This window comes from Catharus ustulatus, chromosome 6, assembly GCF_009819885.2.
Source record: "Catharus ustulatus isolate bCatUst1 chromosome 6, bCatUst1.pri.v2, whole genome shotgun sequence".
NCBI lineage: Eukaryota > Metazoa > Chordata > Aves > Passeriformes > Turdidae > Catharus > Catharus ustulatus.
In genome coordinates, this window is record NC_046226.1 from 27,615,964 (window position 1) to 27,639,400 (window position 23,437).

General features: G+C 36.7%; 1 protein-coding gene across 7 annotated transcripts in view; it reads left to right on the forward strand.

The window, feature by feature from the left end:
• HEATR5A (HEAT repeat containing 5A) overlaps nucleotides 1-23,437 on the forward strand; it is a 65,267-nt gene that overhangs the window by 17,739 nt on the left and 24,091 nt on the right. For all 7 annotated transcript variants that reach the window (XM_033063720.1, XM_033063718.1, XM_033063721.1 and 4 more), the window contains 14 exons: nucleotides 2,447-2,702; nucleotides 3,820-3,975; nucleotides 4,688-4,938; nucleotides 7,338-7,449; nucleotides 8,280-8,432; nucleotides 10,502-10,601; nucleotides 11,269-11,378; nucleotides 15,426-15,589; nucleotides 15,741-15,916; nucleotides 17,252-17,357; nucleotides 19,950-20,140; nucleotides 20,572-20,731; nucleotides 21,825-22,014; nucleotides 22,592-22,761. In XM_033063720.1, the coding sequence (XP_032919611.1) occupies nucleotides 2,447-2,702; nucleotides 3,820-3,975; nucleotides 4,688-4,938; nucleotides 7,338-7,449; nucleotides 8,280-8,432; nucleotides 10,502-10,601; nucleotides 11,269-11,378; nucleotides 15,426-15,589; nucleotides 15,741-15,916; nucleotides 17,252-17,357; nucleotides 19,950-20,140; nucleotides 20,572-20,731; nucleotides 21,825-22,014; nucleotides 22,592-22,761 (2,295 nt within the window). The remainder of the gene's footprint in view (nucleotides 1-2,446; nucleotides 2,703-3,819; nucleotides 3,976-4,687; nucleotides 4,939-7,337; nucleotides 7,450-8,279; nucleotides 8,433-10,501; nucleotides 10,602-11,268; nucleotides 11,379-15,425; nucleotides 15,590-15,740; nucleotides 15,917-17,251; nucleotides 17,358-19,949; nucleotides 20,141-20,571; nucleotides 20,732-21,824; nucleotides 22,015-22,591; nucleotides 22,762-23,437) is intronic.

Consider the following 23,437-nt stretch of genomic DNA (forward strand, 5'->3'; position numbering starts at 1 on the left):
CAAACTAAAACAGCAACTTTTTGTTCTTTGTCCGTATATAAGCCACACCTGATTATAAGCTGCACTTTGGGTTCGGACCAAAATTTTAGTCAAAATGGTGCGGCTTATAATCGTGAAATTACTGTGTTTGAAAAGAAGGATTTAGGTCTTGAGTCATGCTAGAATGAAAAGCAAAAAAGATTTCTGATGTTGTTTATTATTTACCTGAGAGTTTGACATTTTAAAAATTAAATATGTGCTACTTGTGAAACCTTCACGTTATATGAATTTCAAAGGAGCGATATAAATAAATTCCTCAATTTTTAATTTAAAATTTCTTTTTTCACATTTGAAAATTAAAGGAAGAAGTTACAAAAATGTTTGAACTTGAAATAGTTTCCTTCTGTGTAGAGAATTCCAAATCTAGTTCTGAAAGGATGATTTTGCTTTGAGTAAGTGCATGAAAAGTAAGGAAAACAGAATTTAGTGGAAAAAGCCCAGCATGTCTTTTGTGTTCCAGAATGCTCAAAGCATAGAATCTTGTAAACTGAACAGGACTGAGGCCAGGCCATGTAGTGCCTGCTGGTAAGAACAGTATACATTTTTCAGATAATTTCAGGTTGGCTTCATCCTGTAAATATTATCTTTAATGTAAAATTTAAATGTACATGCTGAATTGTAGATATTCAAATGGGAAACCTTTGAAGCAAGACTAAAGGTCATGATGAACATTTATGCATCAAATACTGTGATTATTTTACTATGTTACCGTCCCACAACTATGTGACAGTCACCTTTGCCAGTAAGGCAGTTTGTCAGTACATTCCAACTTCTGTGCAAAGGATCTTTTAATTAGCTTGAATTACTAATACAAGCTGCCAGTATTGCAGTAAAACAGCTAGAAGGTGCTACAAACTGTCTTCTGTGCTCAGGTTGTGCTGAGTGGAAGCATTAACTTCTGGCAGAGAGAACAGAAAAGCTAGGGAGCAATAATATCTTGACAGCTATTTGCTTAGAAAATACCTGCCAGAGTTTTCTAGGGTGTTCTACATGCAAGGTAGTTTTATTAGTTTTCCAGGAATATATGATATCTCAGTTCAATGTTTTAATTATTTGTACTGGTTTTTGGAAATTGTCTTCTTTTTCATGCATATCTACGTTAACACAGTAATGCCTGTACTAGATGTTACACTTAAACTGCACTAGAACAGTTTAAACAGTGCAATGTTTCTACCAAAAAAAGCTTGAAAAACTGTGAATTTATCAGTGCTCATGATAGACAACACAGTTATAAAATGTTGCAGCTTATTGTGAATTTAAAAATAAGAACCGCTCTGAAGATGACTTCTTACATAGGGAAGATTTTATATTTATTCAAGTCAGGTTCAAGACAGTTTAAAATTAAAGCCATGGCAGTTAAATTCAAAACTGTAAAACCAGGATAATGTACTGATGCATTATGAAGCCTAAGTAGTATTTGTCAAGAACAATAAGCTGCTAACAAGATCTAATAGTATAATTATTTTGTCTACAATAGTTCCCTTTCTTTTACATGAGTAATTTTGTTGTTAATGTTAGACACAATACAAAATTTGTATGAGGCAAGTACTATAAGCAGTAGTTGTGAACTTTATTATGAGGAATTGTGTGTGTTCATTTGCATATTCTCATTTTTTATATTCTGTTTTCTTGATCTATTCATTTAAAAAATCCAACATACGCATGTAAAAGGCAATTTTAGGGGAGCTTATTATGTGGCAAAATAAATGGACTTGTGGTGATTAGATTTGTAAAGTGATTCTGCATTCTTTCTCTTTGTTATGACAAACATCTTTTTATGGTATCTCCATTGCAAGGCAAACTGTTAAAATTCATTGGGTTGAAGAACAGTGCTTGGGGCTGCAAATATTCCCTGATTCAGACCCTTTAATAACCAAATTTTCTCTGGGTTATGGGTTATAGTTTTGTAACATAGTAGTTCTAAAAATGCATTCATACATTAAATTTGGGTTTCATGTGCAGAATGTTAAATAGCTGGAATCTGTTGTTCAGTGAGACCAAACACAATGTTTTACATAACAAGTGCCTGTGCTGGGTAAACTGCCATTTCTCACACTCTGGAATGAGATTACATGGGCAAGCAGCTTGAAATAACTTACAGTCAAAGCAGGCTGCAATATTACTAGTGCAGAATTGCAGAATATGCTGAGTTGGAAAGGACCCATAATAGTTTTGATAATAATTTAAATTTTTAAAAAAATTAAAATAATATTTAGATATAAAAATTTGCAGACACCTTAAAGTGAGAATGTACGTGATTTATGGATGCATAAATGTATAAATAATTTCAATTTAGTGTTCTCGTTGTGGCAATGTGAAGATTTAAAAAACTAAGAATATAGGATAGTTAGCAGTGAATTTTCAGATATTTTGCTCTAAAATATGTTTCTTTTCAAATGTCTTTCAGGCATATGTGGTATTTGTCTCTACATTAGGAGCACAATGGCTTGAAAGGAACTTCTCTGCCTTCCTATCCCATATTCTGGATCTGGTGTCTCAGTCTCACCCTAAGGCTGTTCAGAGTCCGATGGAGGCTATCGGCTGTCGCCGCTGTGTTTCATTCATCCTTCGGGCTACAGTAGGAGGCCTGCTTGGGGAAAAGGCTCAGATTGCAGCTGCCAAGGAGATTTGTCAGGCCATCTGGAAACTGAAGAAAGTTGTAGGTATGGGTCTAACAAGATTATCGACTTGGGCCTTTGTTTTTCCTTTTATAAGTGATTGACCACCTACCTAATCCAGAGTCTGCAGAAATGGAATATATAGTGGTGATTTATTACCATGATAATGTAGAGGGCTTTTGATGGACTGCTTTGTTTTTAGCTTGAGCTGGTTATTTGCTTGTGTGTGTCAGGGGTTTTGTACGTTTATACCCACACAAGTATGTACAGATTTTTTAACACTCCATTCCTGGCAAATGCAATTTTAACCACTAACAAATGAAATAATTGCAGTAATAGTATACAGACAGTATTGTAAAGTAGGTTAGGTTGGCAGATAATGCATGTCTAGTCAGATCCTGCCTTTCTGTTCTGAGCAATTGACACTACTGAAGGTTCAGAAAAGAAGCATTTGTTCTTAGATGACAAATGAGCATTTCTCCTGGAGAAAACAGATCTCTTGCATGATAAGATGTTGTACACTGCTTCCAGAAAAAGCCTCTGATCTTCTACCACTGTCCTTTTGGAGGATAAGAAAGACAGTCCTGGACATAACCCACTGTCATCTGGTATATAGCTGCATGTTGTATCTGGTTTAAATATCTAAATATTTTGTGTTTAAACAGACATAATGATTTGTGTTTCAAAAGGTACACTTTCAAAAATCATCATATTTTTCCCTCCCTCTTCATTCCCCGTGTCTGCCTTCTCAGTTGCTTGCTCTTGCAAGATTTCATTCTTTTCTTCCCTTTCCTTTTTTCCTACAAGGCAGTAAAATCTGGGAAGTTATATCGAAGTGTGTCTTCTTCAAGTTACTTTTGGTGGGGCAGACAATAGCGCTCTTCTTGCTAGCTACTGTTCCCCATCATGTAAAGATAAGCAATTTGGCATTTTCCATTTATCCACACTCTTGGCCTCACAGATGTTACTACACCATCCTTTCAGTAAAAGAAGTGTACTTGTCTCAGTGAAGGTAACCCTTTATGAAAACAATAACAAAAATAGTAATGGTAAAAACTCATTTAGTAATATAAACAACTTCTCTTGGCGAAAACTTTTCTCCCATCTGTTTGTTTGATTTTGGGGATGATTTCATTATGATTTTCTTGTATTGTGTTATCAGATGCTGCAATGAGTGATGGTAACTTGGAAACAAAAATTAATACAGCAGATGCAACAGCGTGTCAGCATGTGCTTGTGTGTGCACTTCAGGAACTTGGAAGTCTCATTCATGGCTTAGGAACTACAGCAGCACCATTACTGCAAGACTCCAGTACAGGTACAAGCCCCGAATTATTTTGTGAACCAGAGTACAAATTTGTTTGTTCCCTGTGATCTTCTTTGATTTCTTATGGCTATTCTTCTGGAGCTCAGTCTCCTAACCAGGATCCTCCACATTTCTTATTATTGTCTTCTATTGTCTTCTATATTCTTCCAGTAAACTTAAAAATAAAAAGGGGGGAGGAGGGAAAGTTGACTGCATCACATGCTGTCAGAAAATTTCAGACATTGCCCAAAGAGTTCTGTATCTTTCCTAACCTGTACAAGTATGTTAATTCAGATAAAAACAAAACATCTTTATCAAATTTTACTCTTTTAAGAGTGGTATTTAGAGTCCAACACTTCATAATGTTTATCATAAAACATTTATATTGAGCTGGGTACCTTTATTTTTCTCATTTAGCTGCATCTATGGCATGGATTTCTGCTTCCAGAAGCTTACAGATATTCTTTGTGCATGTTGGGGGATAATGTGCAATATGTTAGGTTTTATCCATAATGTTACTTTTCATCCAGGAAAAATTTTTCTTAAAGGAATTTAATTATTTAAATTTGTTACAACTACTTAAAAATAAAAAACAATAGTACTTTTTCAAGAGAAGTATAGGAATTGGATTGTGTTATGTTTACCAGTCCTGTGTAGACATTTTTGCATGTTTGACAATCTGCTTGCCTCTTTCTTAAGTGTGTTTATGCATTTTATTTTTCAGGCGTTCTGGAAGCAGTAATTTCTGTCATTCTTCATCCCAGCATTTCAGTTAGGCTGACAGCAGCTTGGTGTTTGCGCTGTATTGCAATAGCACTGCCCTCTTACGTGTCCCTGCTGTTGGATCGTTGTGTTGAGCGTCTCAGTGCACTGAAATCCTGCCCAGAAGCAGTAACAGGCTATAGTTTTGCTGTTGCTGCTTTGCTGGGTGCAGTAAAACATTGTCCTTTAGGAATTCCACATGGAAAAGGAAAGGTATGGTCTGAATACTTTACATATAGGCTGTTCTTATATTTTTTTTCAGTGGTATTTGCATGTTTTCTTTGTGACATGATCAGAATACCCAGTGATACTGATGAGATACTTTGATTCCTCAAGAAGAGGACTTTGAAGCATACTGTGACCCAAATAAGCATGTGTTTTTCTCACATGTATCAGGAGCAGAAATTCCTGTTTCTTGGGAATGACTCTCAAGTGTACAGGTTAGTCAGTGCTTACAGCAATAACTGCGATTATGTATTATCTTGAAAATCTTTGGTCAAGTTGAACAGATACACACTTCTATTTTGTTTTACAGAATATAACACAAATCAGCTTCTTGCATTAACTCAGTCTAAGATGCCCATCTCCTCACTAGCACAGATAGAAGATGCTGTGCTCTGAAGGTTTAAGGACATGCAGCTGTAGAAATAAAGACTGGGGGAAGGAGCTGTTTCCATCAATGGAAACTTTTTCCACTGAACTGCTCATGTTTGGGAGACTCTGGTGGATCACTAATGTCAGCAGTACATGCTAATTTTTTGCATGATGTAGAAACTTACATTCTTTCTTCTGAAAATAAGTGTTTCAGCATCAGCAGACATTAAGAACACTCTGGACATTCCGAGTCCTGACTGATGAAATTTTCCTTGTGATTGCTGAAAGATCATGCAGAGAGAACAAAATGAATGTAGTTTGCCCACTTATATAGATAAGAAGTGCCATTCAAATACAATCCACCTAAGCAGAGCTGAAGTTTCTGTTTAAACAGAGAAACCTAATTCTTAACAAAGATTTCTTTTAGAGGAATATAATAGCATGAAATAGGGCTAGGGAGGAGGTATGGGAGAGCACAAAAAATATGGGAGGAACAATGTACTCTGTACTAAGCTGGCTGGGGGAGGAACAGAACAGCTGACAAAAGCCCTTTTCTGCTCTCTCCTAGGAACACTGCCAGATTCCAGACTAGCTCCTCTTCTGAGGAGTGGAAAAAGACCAGTGTTAAATAGAGAAGTTTTGAGAAGGAAATATCAAGCATAGACAATAGTGATCTGTAGAGATGCTGTTTTATATTAATGGATCTTCCTTTCAGAGGGCAGTTAGAGTTTCGGGTGAAACCTAAAGAAAATAAAATAATTAGTGAATTTGTGTATATTTAACATTCAGTCCTATTGCTTGTAATTCAGTTTTCAAAAATCCTTCAAATATAAGGCATTCCTCCTAGTACACAGAGAAAAATTGTCAGAAATCATTAAATTACATCCTTTCCAGCATGTAGGCTTTACAGGTAGTTTAAGTGTACTAAGTTTTTAGTGATTTTTAGTAGTATAATTTTTTTAAGGTACTATTTTATTTTAGAATCAAATGTATTAACTCTATCAGGAATCTATACAAGTACATTTCTTCTTTTACAATCACCTGGTACCATTATGGAACTGGGGAAACAAATACTTTCAGATAGGAAAAAACGCTTCAAATGAAGTTTATGAAGTGTAAAAATCTCAAACATTCATGAAACAAACTTTCATGTGCAACCTTTCATGACATTTCAAGTGTGAAAAATATTTATGTAAGGATGTTTTCTTTGCTGAAGCTTTTTGATGATACTTTTGATAATGACTCTTCTTACTTGGAATACTGACTTAAGAGCAGTTTGTTTTGGAGACTGGATGTAATGCAAGCTGTAAGATATTTTTTAGCATATGTGAAACATAATTGAAGCAAACTATATGCAGAATACTTGCAGCATTTTTAGCCATGCTGTGGTACTTGTGCATGGACGTGAGGATGTTCCTCCATGTAAGTTGTAGGTCCTTTTTGGTAACAAGGAGTCACCTTGTATTTAGCACATAGTGGGCATGTGCAATTTTTTTGAGCAGCTAAAATAGGATTAATTCTAACTATACTATTTTAATTTATTTGTCAGTCATACCATTTGTTGATTTGAAAAATGGTCAGAGAGAATGATAGACTTTATTCTGAAACAAGGATAAAAAGATAATTACCACTCTCACCCCTTCTTCTGAGCTGCAATTTATAGATGTCATGCATACATTGTGACATAAATAGAATATCTAGAATATAACACTTCTATCTTTCCAATTCATGTTCCTGTGGAAATGATCAGTTGTCATTTTACTGCTGATAAAAGAGAGGGTACAAAGCAGCAAAGTAACTTACCTAGTACTTCAGCGAACTGCTGAAGCCATCCCAGACTAGTACTGAAGTCAGGAATTGTAACTTCATGAGCCTGAGTTTATTACCATGGTGTAAGAGGAAGATGGCATTCTTCCTCTGAGAGAAGACAATAGGATAAAGTATTACACCAAATAGTATTGGGAAAAAAATTGTAGTAACCAAAATTTGATGCTCTGTTTTTCTCTTTTACTTTGAAGGTAATCATGACAGTAGCAGAGGAGTTGTTGTGCTCTGCTTCTCAGAACAGTCGCATTTCACTGCAGCGAATGCAGGCTGGATGGCTCTTGATAGCTGCTCTCATGACGTTAGGTAGTAGCTTTCTGCATTTTTTCTTAATCTACATAAAGGTATTTGGTTTTGTACCTCTGATTTTCAGTTTGAGGTTTTGTCTAATTTACTGCTGCAAAATAATTTTGAAAATCCCAAATGTTGGAGTATTTAGAAAAACTTTCTGAGACAAATTTCTTTCAAATTTGCTATTAGTTAATTGGGAGCAATGTCTGAAAAATAATGATTGGAGTGGGGATTTAATTAAATGTAGATAATGAATCTATCCAAATGTCCTAGTGGTCATGATGAATTTTTAAATATTTATCACAGCAAAAAATCATTTGTATTTCCCTCTTGTCAGGCATTTGAAATCTTAACTTTCTAAGATGTATTAATGGTCAGATTATTTACTGATCACTAAATCATTAATGAAAAATATATTTTATTGGCTTTGATCATATTTTTAATGTTTTCATGTATTACTTCTGCTCAACAACTAGCATTTTTTTCTTATGTTATTGTACTCAATTAACCTAAAACAAATGTTTGTTTTTCTGAACATCACTATTTATCCTTACATCTCTTTTACGCTGGCAATCCACAGGGTCTGTACATTGTAAAACAGAGATTGTAGTTGGTTTGGTAACATACTAATAAATATGTAAATGGGTATGTAGTTATATATGAAAATGTAGTACCAAATCAGTAAATATTTGAGAAATTACATATGAGAAGGCTGGGAAAGTAGCATATGGTTTTATTCAATCCTGTGAAGATTTTGTGAACACAACTAAAAAAAAAAAAAAGAAGGAAAGAAAATTTAGTTTTATTAATCCTTGCATTGACCTGACAACTGCCAACATCTGTAGGTCCTGCAGCTGTCCAACATCATCTCCCACGAGTGCTGTTACTGTGGAAGTGCATCTTTCCATCATCTCCTAAAGACCTAGAAACAGAGAAGACACGAGGAGATGCATTTACCTGGCAAGTAACACTGGAAGGTCGTGCTGGTGCCCTCTGTGGTAAGCAGGATTTACTGTCTTGCTCTGCATATTTATAATTGGGCTCTTAGTTAATTTTCCATCTGAAAGAACAAAGACACTTCATTTTGATTTTTTTTCACTAGATGGTAAAGGCTATATTCAGTCCCCAACATACATGCTTGTATATAAATGTTTATGTATAAATATATGTTTCATTTTTGTGGAAAAAAAACAACAAAACAAACAAAGCAACAAAACAAACAAAACCCCTAAAAAAGCTACAGTAATTTCACTACCATAAGGTGCACCGGACTATAAGGCACACTTTTTTTTTGCAGCGAAGATCCGCACCACGTGCAACAAAGTAACGAATTAGTAACAGAATCCCAGGATCGTGGAGTTTACTGACAGGTGCACAATTTGGAAACATTTTTCACAGATCGGTGTAGGCTTTCAAAGGCAGCCCCAGGCGCCATCCCTGTGCAGTGGGCCCTGGCACTCCCACCCACTCCCGGTGCCGGCTGGCGTGGCTTGGTGCAGCCGTGGGGCTGCCTACCCCTCGCGGCACCATGCTACCACGGTGCTGTTCCCCCTCACGGCTCCACGGAGCCACTGTGCCGTTCCCTCCCTCGGCTCAGCACTCCTGCCATGCCACCTGTCCCTCGCTCAGCTCGGCACCACCGCCGTGCCGCCTGTCCCTTGCTCGGCTCGGCACTCCTCTTGAACCACCTGTTCCTCGCTCAGCTCAGCGCTCCTGCCGTGCCGTTCCCCCTAGCGGTTCCGCTGTCGCCGCTCCGCCACCCGCCCCTCGCTTGCCACAGTGCTGCCACTGCCCCGCCCCTCGCTTGCTGCGGCGCTGTCACCCGTCCCTCGCTCGGCTCGGCGCCACCGCTGTGCTGCCTGTCCCCCGCGGCTTGGCGCTGCTGCCGTACCATTCCCCCTTGTGGCTCCGCAGTGCCGCCTGTCCTCACAGCTCCGTGGCGCTGTGGTGCCACCTCCCCCTCACGGCACATGGCTCCCATGGCTCAGGGGGGCCCAGGGCTCCCGCAGTGCCGGAGCTGCGGCAGCTTGGGCAGGGGCCGCGGCTCTTGCGGCTCGGGGCATTCGCGGCTTGCACTTCCGGGTTGGTAAATTTCTGAACTTTGTCCATTATAAAAGGCGCACCGGACTATAAGGCGCACTTCCAGGTTCGGGGGAAAATTTTAGTCAAAAGTATGCACCTTATAGTTGTGAAATTACTGTAATCCCAAGAGAGTTTTTCCTCTCCTTCTTCTAATCAGTTGATTTTTAAGCAATCAATGATAAGCAGGAAGCTTGCTTCTCTTGTTTAGCAAGCAAATCACAATAATGACTGAAGATCCCGAAGCAAGGTATGTTCTGTTTTTTATACAGTCTATTATATTTGGAAAATAGTGGTTCTGTTTCCTACCAGATAGAATTGGTGGATCATTCAAGAGGGTTTGTAAAACTGGAAGGACTTGGATAAAAATTACGATTGGGTGGTTGCAATTCTCAGCCTGGAAAGAGCATTTTGAATGTGACTGCTCTTTGGTAGGTTGCAATTTTTTATCAATAAATACTGTGAATTTGGGTTTCCAAGAGATTGCCACAGTGATCTTCAAATACTTAATGTGTTTCAATCTTGTGTTCTACAGTACTGAAGGGTACTTTGCTTTCCAGAAATGTGTATCCTGGTAGTAAGCACCCCTCTCTGTCACTATTATGATATGTCACAAAGTGTGAATTATGTACATATTTATTGGTTCCTAGAGTACAGTAATTGAACTAAATTTTAATGGAAAACTAGTAAAGTAAGCAGTAGGTCACTTGATCATCCTCTTATTTTCTTATTATTCTGGAATTATCATGAAGTCAAGTTACATACCATCACTTAGTTCATAACAAAATGCAAAAATAAATTGCATTTATGCATGCAATTAAAAGTCAGGATATGAATGTCCAAGCTAAGACACTAAGTGCATCTGACTTTTTCATCTCTACTTTTATACATTATTAATGATGTAGTAATGTGATTACTTTGTTAATGTGATTTTTTTTTCTTCAACATACCTCACACTAAGCAAATTGAAATCCAATTCCTTTTGTAGCTATTAAAAGCTTTGTTTCCCACTGTGCTGGTCTTCTTACGGATGAAGTTGTTCAGACACTTCTACCTCCTCTCCCAAGCGCTGTTGATTTATTGACACAGTAAGTGTGTGAATAAAGCTGTTATTTGAAAAATGAGAGTAATCTGTATTTGATTAGTGCACTTTCTAAATAACTATCTTTTCAAGGGACAAAAATCAGAGTTTATGTGTTTGCAGATTCCAGTGCTGTGAAAAATTTAAAGAAGACTTTCTTGCAAGGGTTTCTTAAAGTTAATTTGTATATTCACATTTGGATTTATATACCATTATTTTTTATTGAATAAGAAACAAAATTCAAGAATATACTGGAAAAACATCTTATAGACATGGATTTTTTGTTTTTAATTTCATATCTATGCTGGTAAGGGTTTTATTAAACTTTTGTCTTCTGAATATAGAGCAATTTTATGCATTTGAGTTCTAAGCTCTAACTTAGCGAAATATGTCCCCAAAAGTTTGTTGTCATAAATACAGGTACAATCAATAGAAACAGAAAGCTTGTTTATTTCTCTAGTATTAAATGAAAATAACGCTTGGAAATGGACAACAGATACTCTGTCAGAACATGTGGAATAAATTGTTTTTTTTTACAATTAGTTATGCAAATCAAAATGTACTTCTAGTATGTGTAGATTTTAAAAACATTCAGTAGTGTGTACAAATTAAAATGGGGTGTTACATAAAACTCAAAGTCCCTGCTAGCTCTGATGCGCTTTTTATATTTTCAGGCTTTCTTCAATATACAAATCATATGGAAATTCCTTAAAAACACCATCAACAGTTTACAGACAGAAACTTTATGAATTACTAGCAGTATTGCCTCCAAAAGCCTACGAAGGTATGTACTTCCATACAAAGAGAAATCCATTTAAAATACTATGGACTCATTTTTTAGTTTTTGTCCATCATGTATTTAGCCAGTAAAACTTAGTTTCGCCTTTTATAAAAACAAATTTTATTCCCTATTTAAGTTTGATGAATTGTAGCAAAGTCACTGTGGTTTTGAAAAGCTAGTGTTCGTGTTGTTCTTTCCCTTCTAATACCTGTACAGACCTCTGTTACAAATAGACAATTTTGCTCTATTTTTGGTTGAAACTTGAAGTTAGACAATATTTCAATTTCAAACTAGTTGAAAAATTTCTTTTCTTTGATGCCTGTTTTACTTGTCCATTAAATCCTAATTCCCAAAGGTTTAACTTTAACTTAAATTAATTGCATATAGACCATTGAAAGAATTCAAATTAATGGATTTATTATAGATATATTAATCTGATCCTGTGCTGATTGTGGGTAAAAGGTTTGTATTTAAAGAACAATTTCAAAAAATCTGGGGATTGACTTGCTTTTTGCAGGAGAACAAAACAAAAACAGTCTAGGCCTCTGATCCATTAACTATGCACTGTAGTTGGATGAGTCTAGCTTTCAGCTAAAATATTTAATATCTTCATTGTCTTTAAACCATTTGCTGTACAGTAGTTCATGGACTGCACTAAGGAACCACAGTGTTTTTGTCAGCTGTAAAGAGAAGTGCAGGGTATTCTTCAGGACAGAGACAGTATGGAGCAACCATGGTCTAAATGAGCTATGTCTTCTGCATCTTGGAAGGAATCCTTACTCAAAAATCTGCTCCATCTAGTGGTAACTGCTAAGAGAATTGGGACAAATCCCTGACCGGTGCCTTAAAGCCATTGTCATGTTAGAAGTATGTATATAGTGAAGCATAGAACAAGTCATTCCTTTTGTTCCTGAAAGCAAGTCATTCCTTTTGTTCTTGTATTACAGGAACAACATGTTACAAAATACAAATATTTGGGTATGGCTGGGTTTGGCAGTTTCTCCATGTGTTCGGGATTTTTGCCAAAAATCTAACTTTTGCCAAAATTCTAACTTCACTGAAAATACACAGTGGTTTACAGTGTGACCTGCCAACTGTACCTCTTGTGAGGGAGCAGACTAGTTGAGGATGCTGCATTCTAGTACGATAAATAAATAAAAAGCTTGAAAAGGTTGTTATATATAAGTGGGCACCCTGCTGAAATCTTTGAAAATAGCCTTAGAATTAAAATAGTAATTTGACAGGTGTAGACTCAGAGGTGTCCACTCATGTGCAATACAGCAGTATGAGTAGGGAAGGAATGGAAATGCATACATTGCCAGAATTTGTTTTTGTATATCTTAGCATATAGGTATGCATCATTTAAAAATGCAATGAAATGTTTCTAAGGTAAAACTTGAAACAAATACCATTCTTTCCATGTTATTTCCAGTATGATAGCTTCATGCAGAAACTGTATGTCCTTCCAAACACTGGAAATTTTAAAAATAAAGTGTTTTGGGAAACAGTATCACTGTAGAACTCAGGATGGTTTTTTCACTGTCTAAATTTAGTCATTATAAATAGGAATGATACTAGCAGTACTCTTGTGTTGCACAGCAGGGCTCATTTTACATGGCTCAGAGTGACATACTGATGGAGAAGCTTTCACCAGTTCATAGTTTTATTTCTTTTATATTTGTTTTCTTCAGTCCAGGTGGTTAGCCAGATGATAGAAATCTGCAAGTTGTTTCTTTTTGAGAATATAGACAATGGAAACATTTACCAGGAGTTCTAACTCAAGCTTTTAGTATTTGTAAATAATGGGTAACTTGCTTTCTTTAGTACAAGAGAACAAAAAAAAAAAAAAAAACCAGGAAAATAAACAGTTCCAAACAGACTATTCATATATCCAAGATTCTTTGTCAATGCATGCCTTTAGATTTCTGAGGCCTGAGATACTATTTAGGCTCTGCTTTGTCCTTTACTGCTCCCCTTCTGCCTCTTTGATGTTTCTTTTACTGATTTCTGTTATCATTAAAAATCATATCTGCTCAAACAGAAGCATTTTACAAAGTTTTACCATGAGTGTGCATTAATCATAATTGATTTTTTTCATTATTTCAGCAGTGACAGATATAAGAAGAGCATATTAGGTAAACCTGAATATCGGTGAAATACATTTAACATGTCAATTGCTGTCTTCCATTGGGTATGAATGGATAAGACTTGTAATTTATCTAAACCAAAGTATGAGCATTTTGGGATGAAGAAAGCTGGTTCTAAGATGTCCAAATTGAAAATTTCACAAAAATAATTTCAGTAGCTTGAATTCTATTAGATATCTTGATGTTTTCTGTTGTCTGAAATTAATATGTTTTGTCAGACAGCTCATTAGGATTCTTTTCATTCCTCAGCTTTTTGTACTTGTTATGTTCCACTGTTTAAACCATAAAATTGAATACAGGCATTCACTTCTCTTTCTTAATAGGATGAGATGAATAGCTGGAATGCTGAAACAGTGTTCTGGCTTAAAATTTTGAACAACTTTACATTGGGGTAATATTGTTTGAAGTGTTGAGGCTTGCCAGCTATCTGGGATGAAAATAAACCTTTATTTGGTTAAAAAATGCTGGGCATCTCCATGAAATTTTATTTCAAAAGCTGGTATTTTTTCATAGGAAGGGGATTTTGAAAACAAATTTTTGTCATGATGAGTAATAATGAAAGAACAGTTTCTAGTTTGTAGGTTTTTTAGAGGCTCAATTTCTATTCCTTTCACACATTATCTATGTACCTTGCAGTATATTTGATAGTGCAAACATTTTGTAATTACATTTATATGAAGAATTTTGGAAAAATTACATACTTGCTTAATTAATCAGAGAGGCAGGCAAAGCAAGAGATGCCTGCAGGGGAGACAGGCTGGTAGGGCCAGGAGTTTAATGGGTATGGGACAGAAAGTCAGCTTCTCAGAATAGAGTCTGTTTCCAGGAAGGGGGTTAAGTAGCTGGTTGTAGCTACCAGCTCTAACTATGCTAGTAACGCTGCTTGTGCTCATGAGGTGCTGAAAACTGTGTTGTCCCACTTTCTGAAACTTCCATGTGTTGAAAAATTATAAGCAACTTTAGTGCAAACATTGTAATTGTGTGATCAGCTAACAACAAAACTGAATGCAAGGAATTGGATATGTGGTGTTAAGCACCTGTCTCTGCCCCCTCCCCACTACTTAGTGCTGATAATTCCCAATTAGTTTTCAACCTTAATGCTCTGGAGGTAAATTCTTACATAACATTTGTATGAAGACGGAGTACATTCTTTCAGATCGGTTCTGCAGTGTTTTTCAACACAATTACAAAACAGTCCTTTTTGTTCACATGTGATTCAGCATTGGAAATGTTCTCTTACTACACTGATTATTTTAATGACCTAAAAAGTCTGACTCAAAATGCTCAGTGTTGGGTTTTTTTGGTATTATGTACAGCCTTGTCAGAAATCTTATGTGTAAAAATATGTGGAAGTTTCAACTATCAGTGAAATTTATCGTAATGCAGCCTACAATAAACTCTTCCTGCTTTGGTTTTTGCATGCAAACTCCTAAAATGGGGACAGTATTCATCAGCTTTTGCTTATTTATCAGACCTATGGAAGTTTTAAATTACTTCTGCTTGCCAAGTTCAAGTATTCCTTTGTGATCACATAATACGTTCCACAGCATTCATTTTAAGGAAATAGTAGAAAGTATGGCTGTGTTCCTAAGTGCCATTTCCCCTCCACTTTATTTGTAAGTGTAACTAATTTACTGGCTTACCAGTTGTCTGCCATTATGCCTTCTGTAAAGAAAAAAGTCTCTGTTTTTCAGCTTCTAGATTGCTGTGGGTGCTTAGCTTGCTTGTGTCAGGTACTGCTCTGTGGTTTCCCCTCTAACAGAGAGTCTTCTCCAATTAGCTGTTTGAAGACTAAAGAGAAATGTTACATGGATGTTACTTTTCGGTATAAATATACTGCTCCCAAGGTTGCTTATGGCAAGTAACTAACAATCGTTTTGAATATTTTTTCTTTAATTTAAAGGAAACGTCAGTGCTGTTCTAAAGGAGTTAGTGACTGACTTGACTGTCACAGACAGCCAGATTGATGCCTCTGCATTCCTGCTTCCATCCCTTTGTCATGAGAATGATCTCCTTTTACTTGGTCCCTTACTGCAGGAGACTGACCACCGATTTATTGAGGAGCAGGTACTTTTATAAAAAGCCGGTTCTATAAAAGCAGGTTCTATTATAAAAGGTATTACTGTATTTTTGTACAGTTGTAGTTATTTAGGTCTCGTTATTAGTGCTCATTTAGACTTGGTAAAAAATATGCATATCACTCTTTTCCTTCTTACAGCTCCTTTTAGGTAACAGCATAGCTGGTGGCAGTCTGGAATATGACCCTTACTCTATTTATGAGAAATTTGCAAAAGGGGATTCAGTTCCTAAACCACTAGCTCCTGCATTATCTGTTATAAATGCAGCAACTCGACTTTTTGGAGTTATGTTTTCCCACATAACAGAATCTCACAGGTAAAGTAGTAACTGTAACTGCTGGGGAATTTAGGAGATCTTGTAAGATGGTCACAGTGTTTGACATTGAATGCAGAAGAAAACAGTTCTGAAAAACTTACGAATTACTTTAATGGAGTCTGTAAACCATCTGAATAGCATAATTCAGACCACAGCATTATTGGACTTTTCTCTTTAAAGTTACTGACAACAACAAGGCACATCCAGCAAGAGGTTACTATCATATCAAATCTCTGGACCCAGAAAAATAATGTTTTGTTTTGATAGCCAGATCAAAATGGAAGCTATTTTGAGAGATATTACATAATTTTTGTGGTGCTTAATACATAATACATTCTTTTTATAAAGTGGATGGGGAGAAGCAAGAGTGCGTGTCTCAACACAGTTGTGTCAAGAATACTTCTTTTGGGAATTTTTTCCTTATATATTTTCTCACTGCATATCTGGCATTTTGGTTTGTTTCATATTTATAAGCACACTGATTGCTAAGGCATAAAATTCCTGAAGATTTTTGCATATGGTTGTAATATTTTTTAATGCAGCTTTAGAGCAGATGAATTATATTAAAATTAAATGGCTTTATATTTTCAAAGCCTGATGTAGTTAGTCCTCGATCATTAGATTGTGATCAGTGTTGCTAGTGATGGTTTTATAGTTTCCTGTGTGGGATGAATGTTTAGTCTTGATGAGTCCTGAGTCTTGATGTCTTCACATTGTTGAATGCTTGGGGTTTAGTCTAAGTTCCAGGCAGCTGTTTGTATATGAGAATACCTGCCAATAAAATTGCCACATGATTTATTTGTTCTTCTGACCTGCCTATACTACTTTATTCTGTCTTCATTGACTGGCTTCTATTGTGGATTTTTTTTGTCTTTCTTTTTTTTTTACCCCATCTGTCACCAGCTTGCCAGTTGGTTTTCTTCATTTGTTTCTCAAGACTTGAATTAATTGCTGCAGACAAATGCATTTTCATTTCTTTTTCCTTTGCCGCCTCCTTTCTCAACTGGAAGTCAAAATGCATTATTCCCATACATAATTCCTTTTAATAAAGTCTGTTCAATGTTACTTAGCTGTAAGTGATTGTCTGTGAATACATATAAGGAACAAATGTTAAAAAGTTCATGTTCATATATGGAAGTTCATATTCTAATATGGAATACACTTTTTTTTTTGAAGTAGACAGGGATGCCAGTTGAAGGAAAATGCTCAAGAGTTGATTTGTTCCACTTCTGGTTTTATATATAGATTTTGTTATGGATTTTAAAATAAAATTTAAAAGCTTGATTAATTTCCTTAATTTTCAATTATGAGGGTTTTTTTCTGTTTTTGTTTAAGGCTCCAAGTGTTAGAACAGTTCTTGAATTCCATAAGGCAAACAAAAGGATCTCGACAACAAATAGTGCAAATACATGTTGTGTCAGCCTTTTCCACTTCCTTAAAGGTAAATCTGCTCTCTCTTTCCTTCATTTCCTCTCCTTTGTTTCTCCTTCTCTCTCTGTTACTAAACCATGGCATCTCTTGGTTCAAATAGAATCAATGCTGTGGTTTAAACCCAGCCACACAGCCACTTGCTCACTCCCCCCACAGTGGTATGAGGGAAAGAATTGCAAGAGTAAAAGTGAAAAAACTCCTGGGTTGAGATAAAGACGGTTTAATAGGGAAAACAAAAGCCATGCACTCAAGCAAATCTAAACAAGGAGTTAATTTCCTACTTCCCATCAGCAGGCAGGTGTTCAGCTGTTCCTGGGAAAGCAGGGCTCTATCATGCCTAACAGTCACTTGGGAAGACAAAAAACCATCAGTCCAAACCTTCCCTTGCCTCTTCCCAGATTTACATGCTGAGCATGATTTTATGTTAAAGGAAGAGCTGCTGCCGGAGCATTCTCACTTTGTTTGAGGAGTTACATGCAGACCACCCAAGACTTTGTGAGCAGAGAGGTGTCCCCTTTGTCTCTTCATTATCACATACACTCACTCTCTGGTGTGCTTTCTCCCTCTTACAGACTGATTCTCGATTTCCTGCAGCAGTGTCAGGAATCAAATTTATAAAGCTAAGTTATTTATTAGAGTTTTACAGCAGCAGGTCAGCTCAAGCTGGGTGCCTCTGCAGAGGTACAGTAATTTCACGACCATAAGGCGCACTGGACTATAAGGCGCACTTCTTTTGCAGCGAGGCTCCGCCCCCAGCTCCCCCGTGCAGTTGCTGACCAAGGCCCCGCCTCAACCCAGCAGCCATTGGTCCCGGGGCCCGCCTGTACCCGGCAGGGGCAGTGCCGCGGGCCCCTGGGTCTGCCTCCACCCAGCTGCCGTGGCACTGCCGGCTCCCCCCACGGCTCACAACTCACACTTCTGGTTTGGCAAATTTCACAACTTTGTACATCATATAAGGTGCACCGGACTATAAGGCGCACTTCCAGGTTCGAGGGAAAATTTTAGTCAAAAGGGTGCGCCTTATAGTCGTGAAATTACTGTACTCAGAAACAAAAATCCCTAGGCAGTTATACCCTTATGATTTATGCATCTAGCCTTCATATGCTCTCTACAAGCCTTGCACATGTCTCTGGGTCCAGTGGTGACTTTTGGTGAGGGGTTTGCTAATATGTTGTTGGGTTGTTTATCTCTGTCTGTGAAAGTAGGTGGTTCTTGAGGAATTGCAACTTCTGCTGTCCTGATCTGGTTTCCATTTCTGATGCATCTGCTCTCTGGCAGAGCACAGAAAACTAAAAAAGTCCTAGATTTAGGATAACCATTACCTAACAACAATTAAAACATCAGTGTGTTATCAATGTTCTTGTGCTAAAGGCAGAACACAGCATTGTACCAGCTACTAGGAATATTACTCAAAAAATTAACTCCATTCCAGATGAAAACATCTCTAGACCTAAGTTCAGAGCTATGGGCCCAAGGCTTCATCTAAATCAGCTCCTCATGCTGAGCCAGTAAAGCTGAGCAAACAACATCCTAGATCACTGAGTATTTTACCTCTATGTAACTCATTCTACTTAAAACTTATTTATGCTAAACAACTATCTCTTGACAGCCATGTGATGTGGAATGTCCCTCTGGTCTGCTGGGGCCAGCTATCTCAGCTGTGTTTCCTCTCAGTTCCTTGTGCAGCCCCACTCTGCTCAGTGTGGGCTGGCACAAGAAGCAGAATAAGGCCTTGGCTCTGTAAGCACTGCTCAGCAATAACGAAACATCTCAGTATTGTTAGTCCTATGTTCAGCACAGATCCAAAACATGGCACCATGGTAGATACTACCCCAGTCCAAACCAGCACAGTACACAGAAGTTTTTTTTTGATTAACAATCAAGATGATCAGTCTATTTTCTATGGAAATATGTTGTTTTGTGATGTCATAGCTTTCTTGAGTGCAAATGAATCACTGTTTAATTTTTCCCCTTTTCTAATATTACTTTTAGGGAAACATATTGTAGTACACTCTGGTGTACTAGCATCCATACTAGTGTCATTCAAATATGAGAGAGATGGAAAAATTCTGTTAGTATAATCTTTGTCACTGTCTTTTGTATTTCTTACTGTATAAATTTAAAAGTAACAATTGGTAAAATAAAGTGATCTCATAATTATCTGCTGTTGTTTGTTTTCCCTAATGCTTTATTTGTATTTTCCTCTGTTCATGTGCAGTTTTCATTCTTCTCATCTTAGGCAAATGTTTTGGACTGTAATTTTTTTTATGTTATTCTGTTCTCACTGGTTTTCTTCTTCATATTATTTCCTGAATTTTATGCTAATATGTTGGTTTATCTGGTTTATCTAATATGTTGGTTCTACTGCAATTTATCTAGTATTTCCTAAAATCTTAGTGATGATACTGTAATGTTGTGCTGTGGTGTATAGTTGTGTATTGTTAGATGTCTAATTCTCCTAACAGCAAATTGAAAGGGAGGAATTCCTCAGACAAAGGGAAGAAAATCAGAATCCTTCTGCAGGTTTTGTATTTTTTGCATGACTGACAGAAAAGCACACCCTGATTACTGTCTGTTTAATATGTTTAATGTCTATTTTTAGCACTTGGCTAACTGCAAGGGAAGTTTAGGTTCAGAAGAAGTTAGAAGATCTGCGCTGATGTTGGTAATGGGTGCCTTGGAAAGCAATAATCCCCTTCTAAGATGTGCTGCTGCAGAGTGCTTGGCCAGGTTGGCCCAGGTGGTTTCCGACAGTGCCTTCACTGCTGGATTAGCGCAAGTCAGTTTTGACAAGTAAGTTCACAGCAAGCATGAAAAGATACCGCTTGAGTTTATAGAAATGTTTGAGAAATCTACCTGACACCTATTATAATTTTTTAAAGCTGGTTTCCTTAATTAATTTGATGTCACTTCAGAAATTAACAGGAAAAAGCACTGCCTGAATTCTGCATGTATTTCTTAGTGTAAGACTAACTAAGTAAGCATGTAGACTTTCAAATTAATTAAATTGGCTGTTGTTCTAGCAACATCATTTAAGTGTACCTAAAATAATTTTGGTACTTTTTTCAGATAGGAGACAATGTATGAACTTAGAATTTTGGGAATATAATAGTGTCTAATAAATTTTTTTTGCTGATTATATACCAAAAATTTCATCTGTAGATGTGCTTATTACATAGCAAGAGTCTTGGTAATGAAACTAACAGCTTTCTTTCAATTAATAGGCTAAAATCTGCTAGGGATGTGGTATCAAGAACAGGTCATTCTTTGGCTCTGGGATGTCTGTATAGGTACCTAGGAGGAATAGGTTCTACTCAGCACCTGAATGCATGTGTTGGAATCCTTTATACTTTGTCTCAGGACAGTACTTCTCCTGATGTACAGGTACTTGTCATTTATATTAAAATGTTGTGTTACAAATTAACTGAATTCTATTCTGGAGTGTAAGGTTCTTTTTCTTGTAAGAATAGTACTTTACAACCTAGTAGGCATACCTCACAGGTAATGGCTGGAGCAGCAAAGGCAGTGTAGAAGACTGCTGCTACTCAAAATCCACCTTCAGCAACTTCCATAGCAAGAACTACGGTGAGATGTGGGAGGTTCTTATTCAATGATCTGTAAGACTGATAAGGCTCACTTCGAAAACAGTATCTGATGTTTTAGGGATTGATTTGTTTCACATTCACCTATATCTTGACTTTGACTAGATAGTACCTAGGGTTTTTTGTTTATGAGGGGTTTTTTTGTTGGTGTCAGTTTTTGTCACTTTTACAGTGTTTACCTCACAGCATGTTTTGTTGAAGGGTCATATGGTAAATAAAAGGGATTTGTAGCCTCAATGCTGTAGAACTTGGTGGATATACATCCTTGAGTAAGACAGGAAATTCTGAAGACTAATTAATGTTATTTCCCTATGGCTAAAACTGTTATCTATCAGAATAGCTTTAAGAGGCATTGAGTGTATTTAATGTATTTGTTTAAATATCAGTTAAAGAATTTTTAAAGGTTTTCCACAGTATCTTTGCACAAAGAGGAACTGTTTATTGACATGAAACAGATGTGGCTATTGGTGCAAAGAAACTGTGACTACAAACAATAGGTTATTTCAGAAACTCTAGTATTTTTTCACAACTCTGTTCTTGCACTAGGAACTTTAAGAAATTTTTAAAATAGTAGAATATAATAAAGGAATAATAATCACTGTTAAACAAATTTACTATTACATTTAATTTTATGTTTATTAACAATGAGAAATTTAAAGTGGTTGCTTCATTGCACAACATACAGTTCCTTGTAAAATATTCAAAATGGCTTACTCAACATCAGATTCATAAAGTTTCTTTGTATAACCTGTCCGTTCCTTCGGAACCTAAAAGTGCAACTTCTATTACACTGAATTTCACTTTTAACTATAAAATTTTTAAAAGTCTTGTGTATATCATACAGAGACTGCATTACTGCTTCTCTTATTTTACAGGCATGGGCACTACACTCTCTGTCACTAGTAGTAGATCTGGCTGGGCCCTTGTATCACGTGCATGTGGAACCTACCTTATCTCTTGTTCTCATGTTGTTGTTGAGTGTGCCTCCGGCTTATGCTGAAGTTCATCAAAGCCTTGGTCGCTGTTTAAATACACTTATTACCTCTCTGGGTCCTGAGCTGCAAGGTATAGAACATAGACAAATGTGTCAGCTTTGTTTGCTGCAGCAGCCAAATTGCTAAACATTGAATGTGTATGATTGCAGTTGTAACAAGTAAGCAGATCTACATTTCTTTGTGTAGCTGCAAGACACTATTTCATAGGCCATGACTTTATGCAGTTGAGATGACATGACTTCTAGTTTTCCGAAAATAGTGCCTCTTGATGTAATTTCCTTTGTTTGAACTGGTTCTCTGAGCTTTGACTTGGGCTGAAATTTCTTACATTAATTTTATATTTTACATTTCTTATACTCTTACATCTTATAATTTTAGCATGAGAAAAGAAGATGTTCATATTTCAAGAGTTAAGAGCCCATCTATGTTTTAGTTATGATGCAGATATTTAAAATTTACATCTAAATCACCAGAGAGTAATGTGATCAGTACTCATTGATATCAAAGTATAGCATAGATACAAGGATCAACCTTTAGGAGGGTGAACGTTCTGGCTGGCTTGGGAAAAAGACAGGTTATCATGTTTATTAAAAATAAATATATATTTTAAAAACAACAAAAAACCACCTTCTTTATGCTCAATATAGGCAGCAGTACAGCAGTGTCAGCCTTGAGAACTTCCTGCCTTTTGGGCTGTGCAGTGATGCAGGATAATCCTGACTGCCTTGTTCAAGCTCAAGCCATCTCTTGCCTTCAGCAGCTTCACATGTTTGCTCCTAGACACGTCAACTTGTCTAACCTTGTAAGCTGCCTCTGTGTGAGTATATATTTACTGTTTTATATCCTAGTATTTTAAAATCTGTTCATATTTTTCATAAACACTCAAAAAATGCAGATGTTTCTTTAAGCAGAGAAACTGATCATTGTATAGGGATGAGGTGTTTCATGTTCTCCTACAGGCAAGTATTCTATATAGTTTCTTTTTCCTCAGTTTCTGCTTCCCATTTACAAGATGAGCACGTTCTTTAGGAATCTTTGCCTTCTGTACTGCAAATGCATTCTGCTGTTCTTGTTAAGACCAGTTGTCTGGCAGGATATACAATTAATTACAACTTTTTGCCGGATTTTTATATTTTTTTGTTTATGCTGGCTAGTTTTTTTCCCCTCCACTGCTTTTTATGCCTTGGTTGAAGGATTATTTTTTAAAAATGGCGTGTGCTAATTACTGGGAATTGTTTCATTTTGTTTTTTCATTATGCTGAAAAACTATAGATTTCTCTGTTTTGTAGTTTCTGTAGCATTAATGGTTCAGTATACTGACATCTTGGCAGTCAGTGTAACAATTTCTAACACATAGGTTATATTCAAATCAGGTCTTTGGAAGAAATAAACAGAACATTTTCAGCCCTATTTGACAAGAAGTGGAGGGGTTTGTTGGGTGGGGTTTGTTTAGTTTTGTTTTTTTTTTACCCGGTATCTCTGTCTTTGAGTAG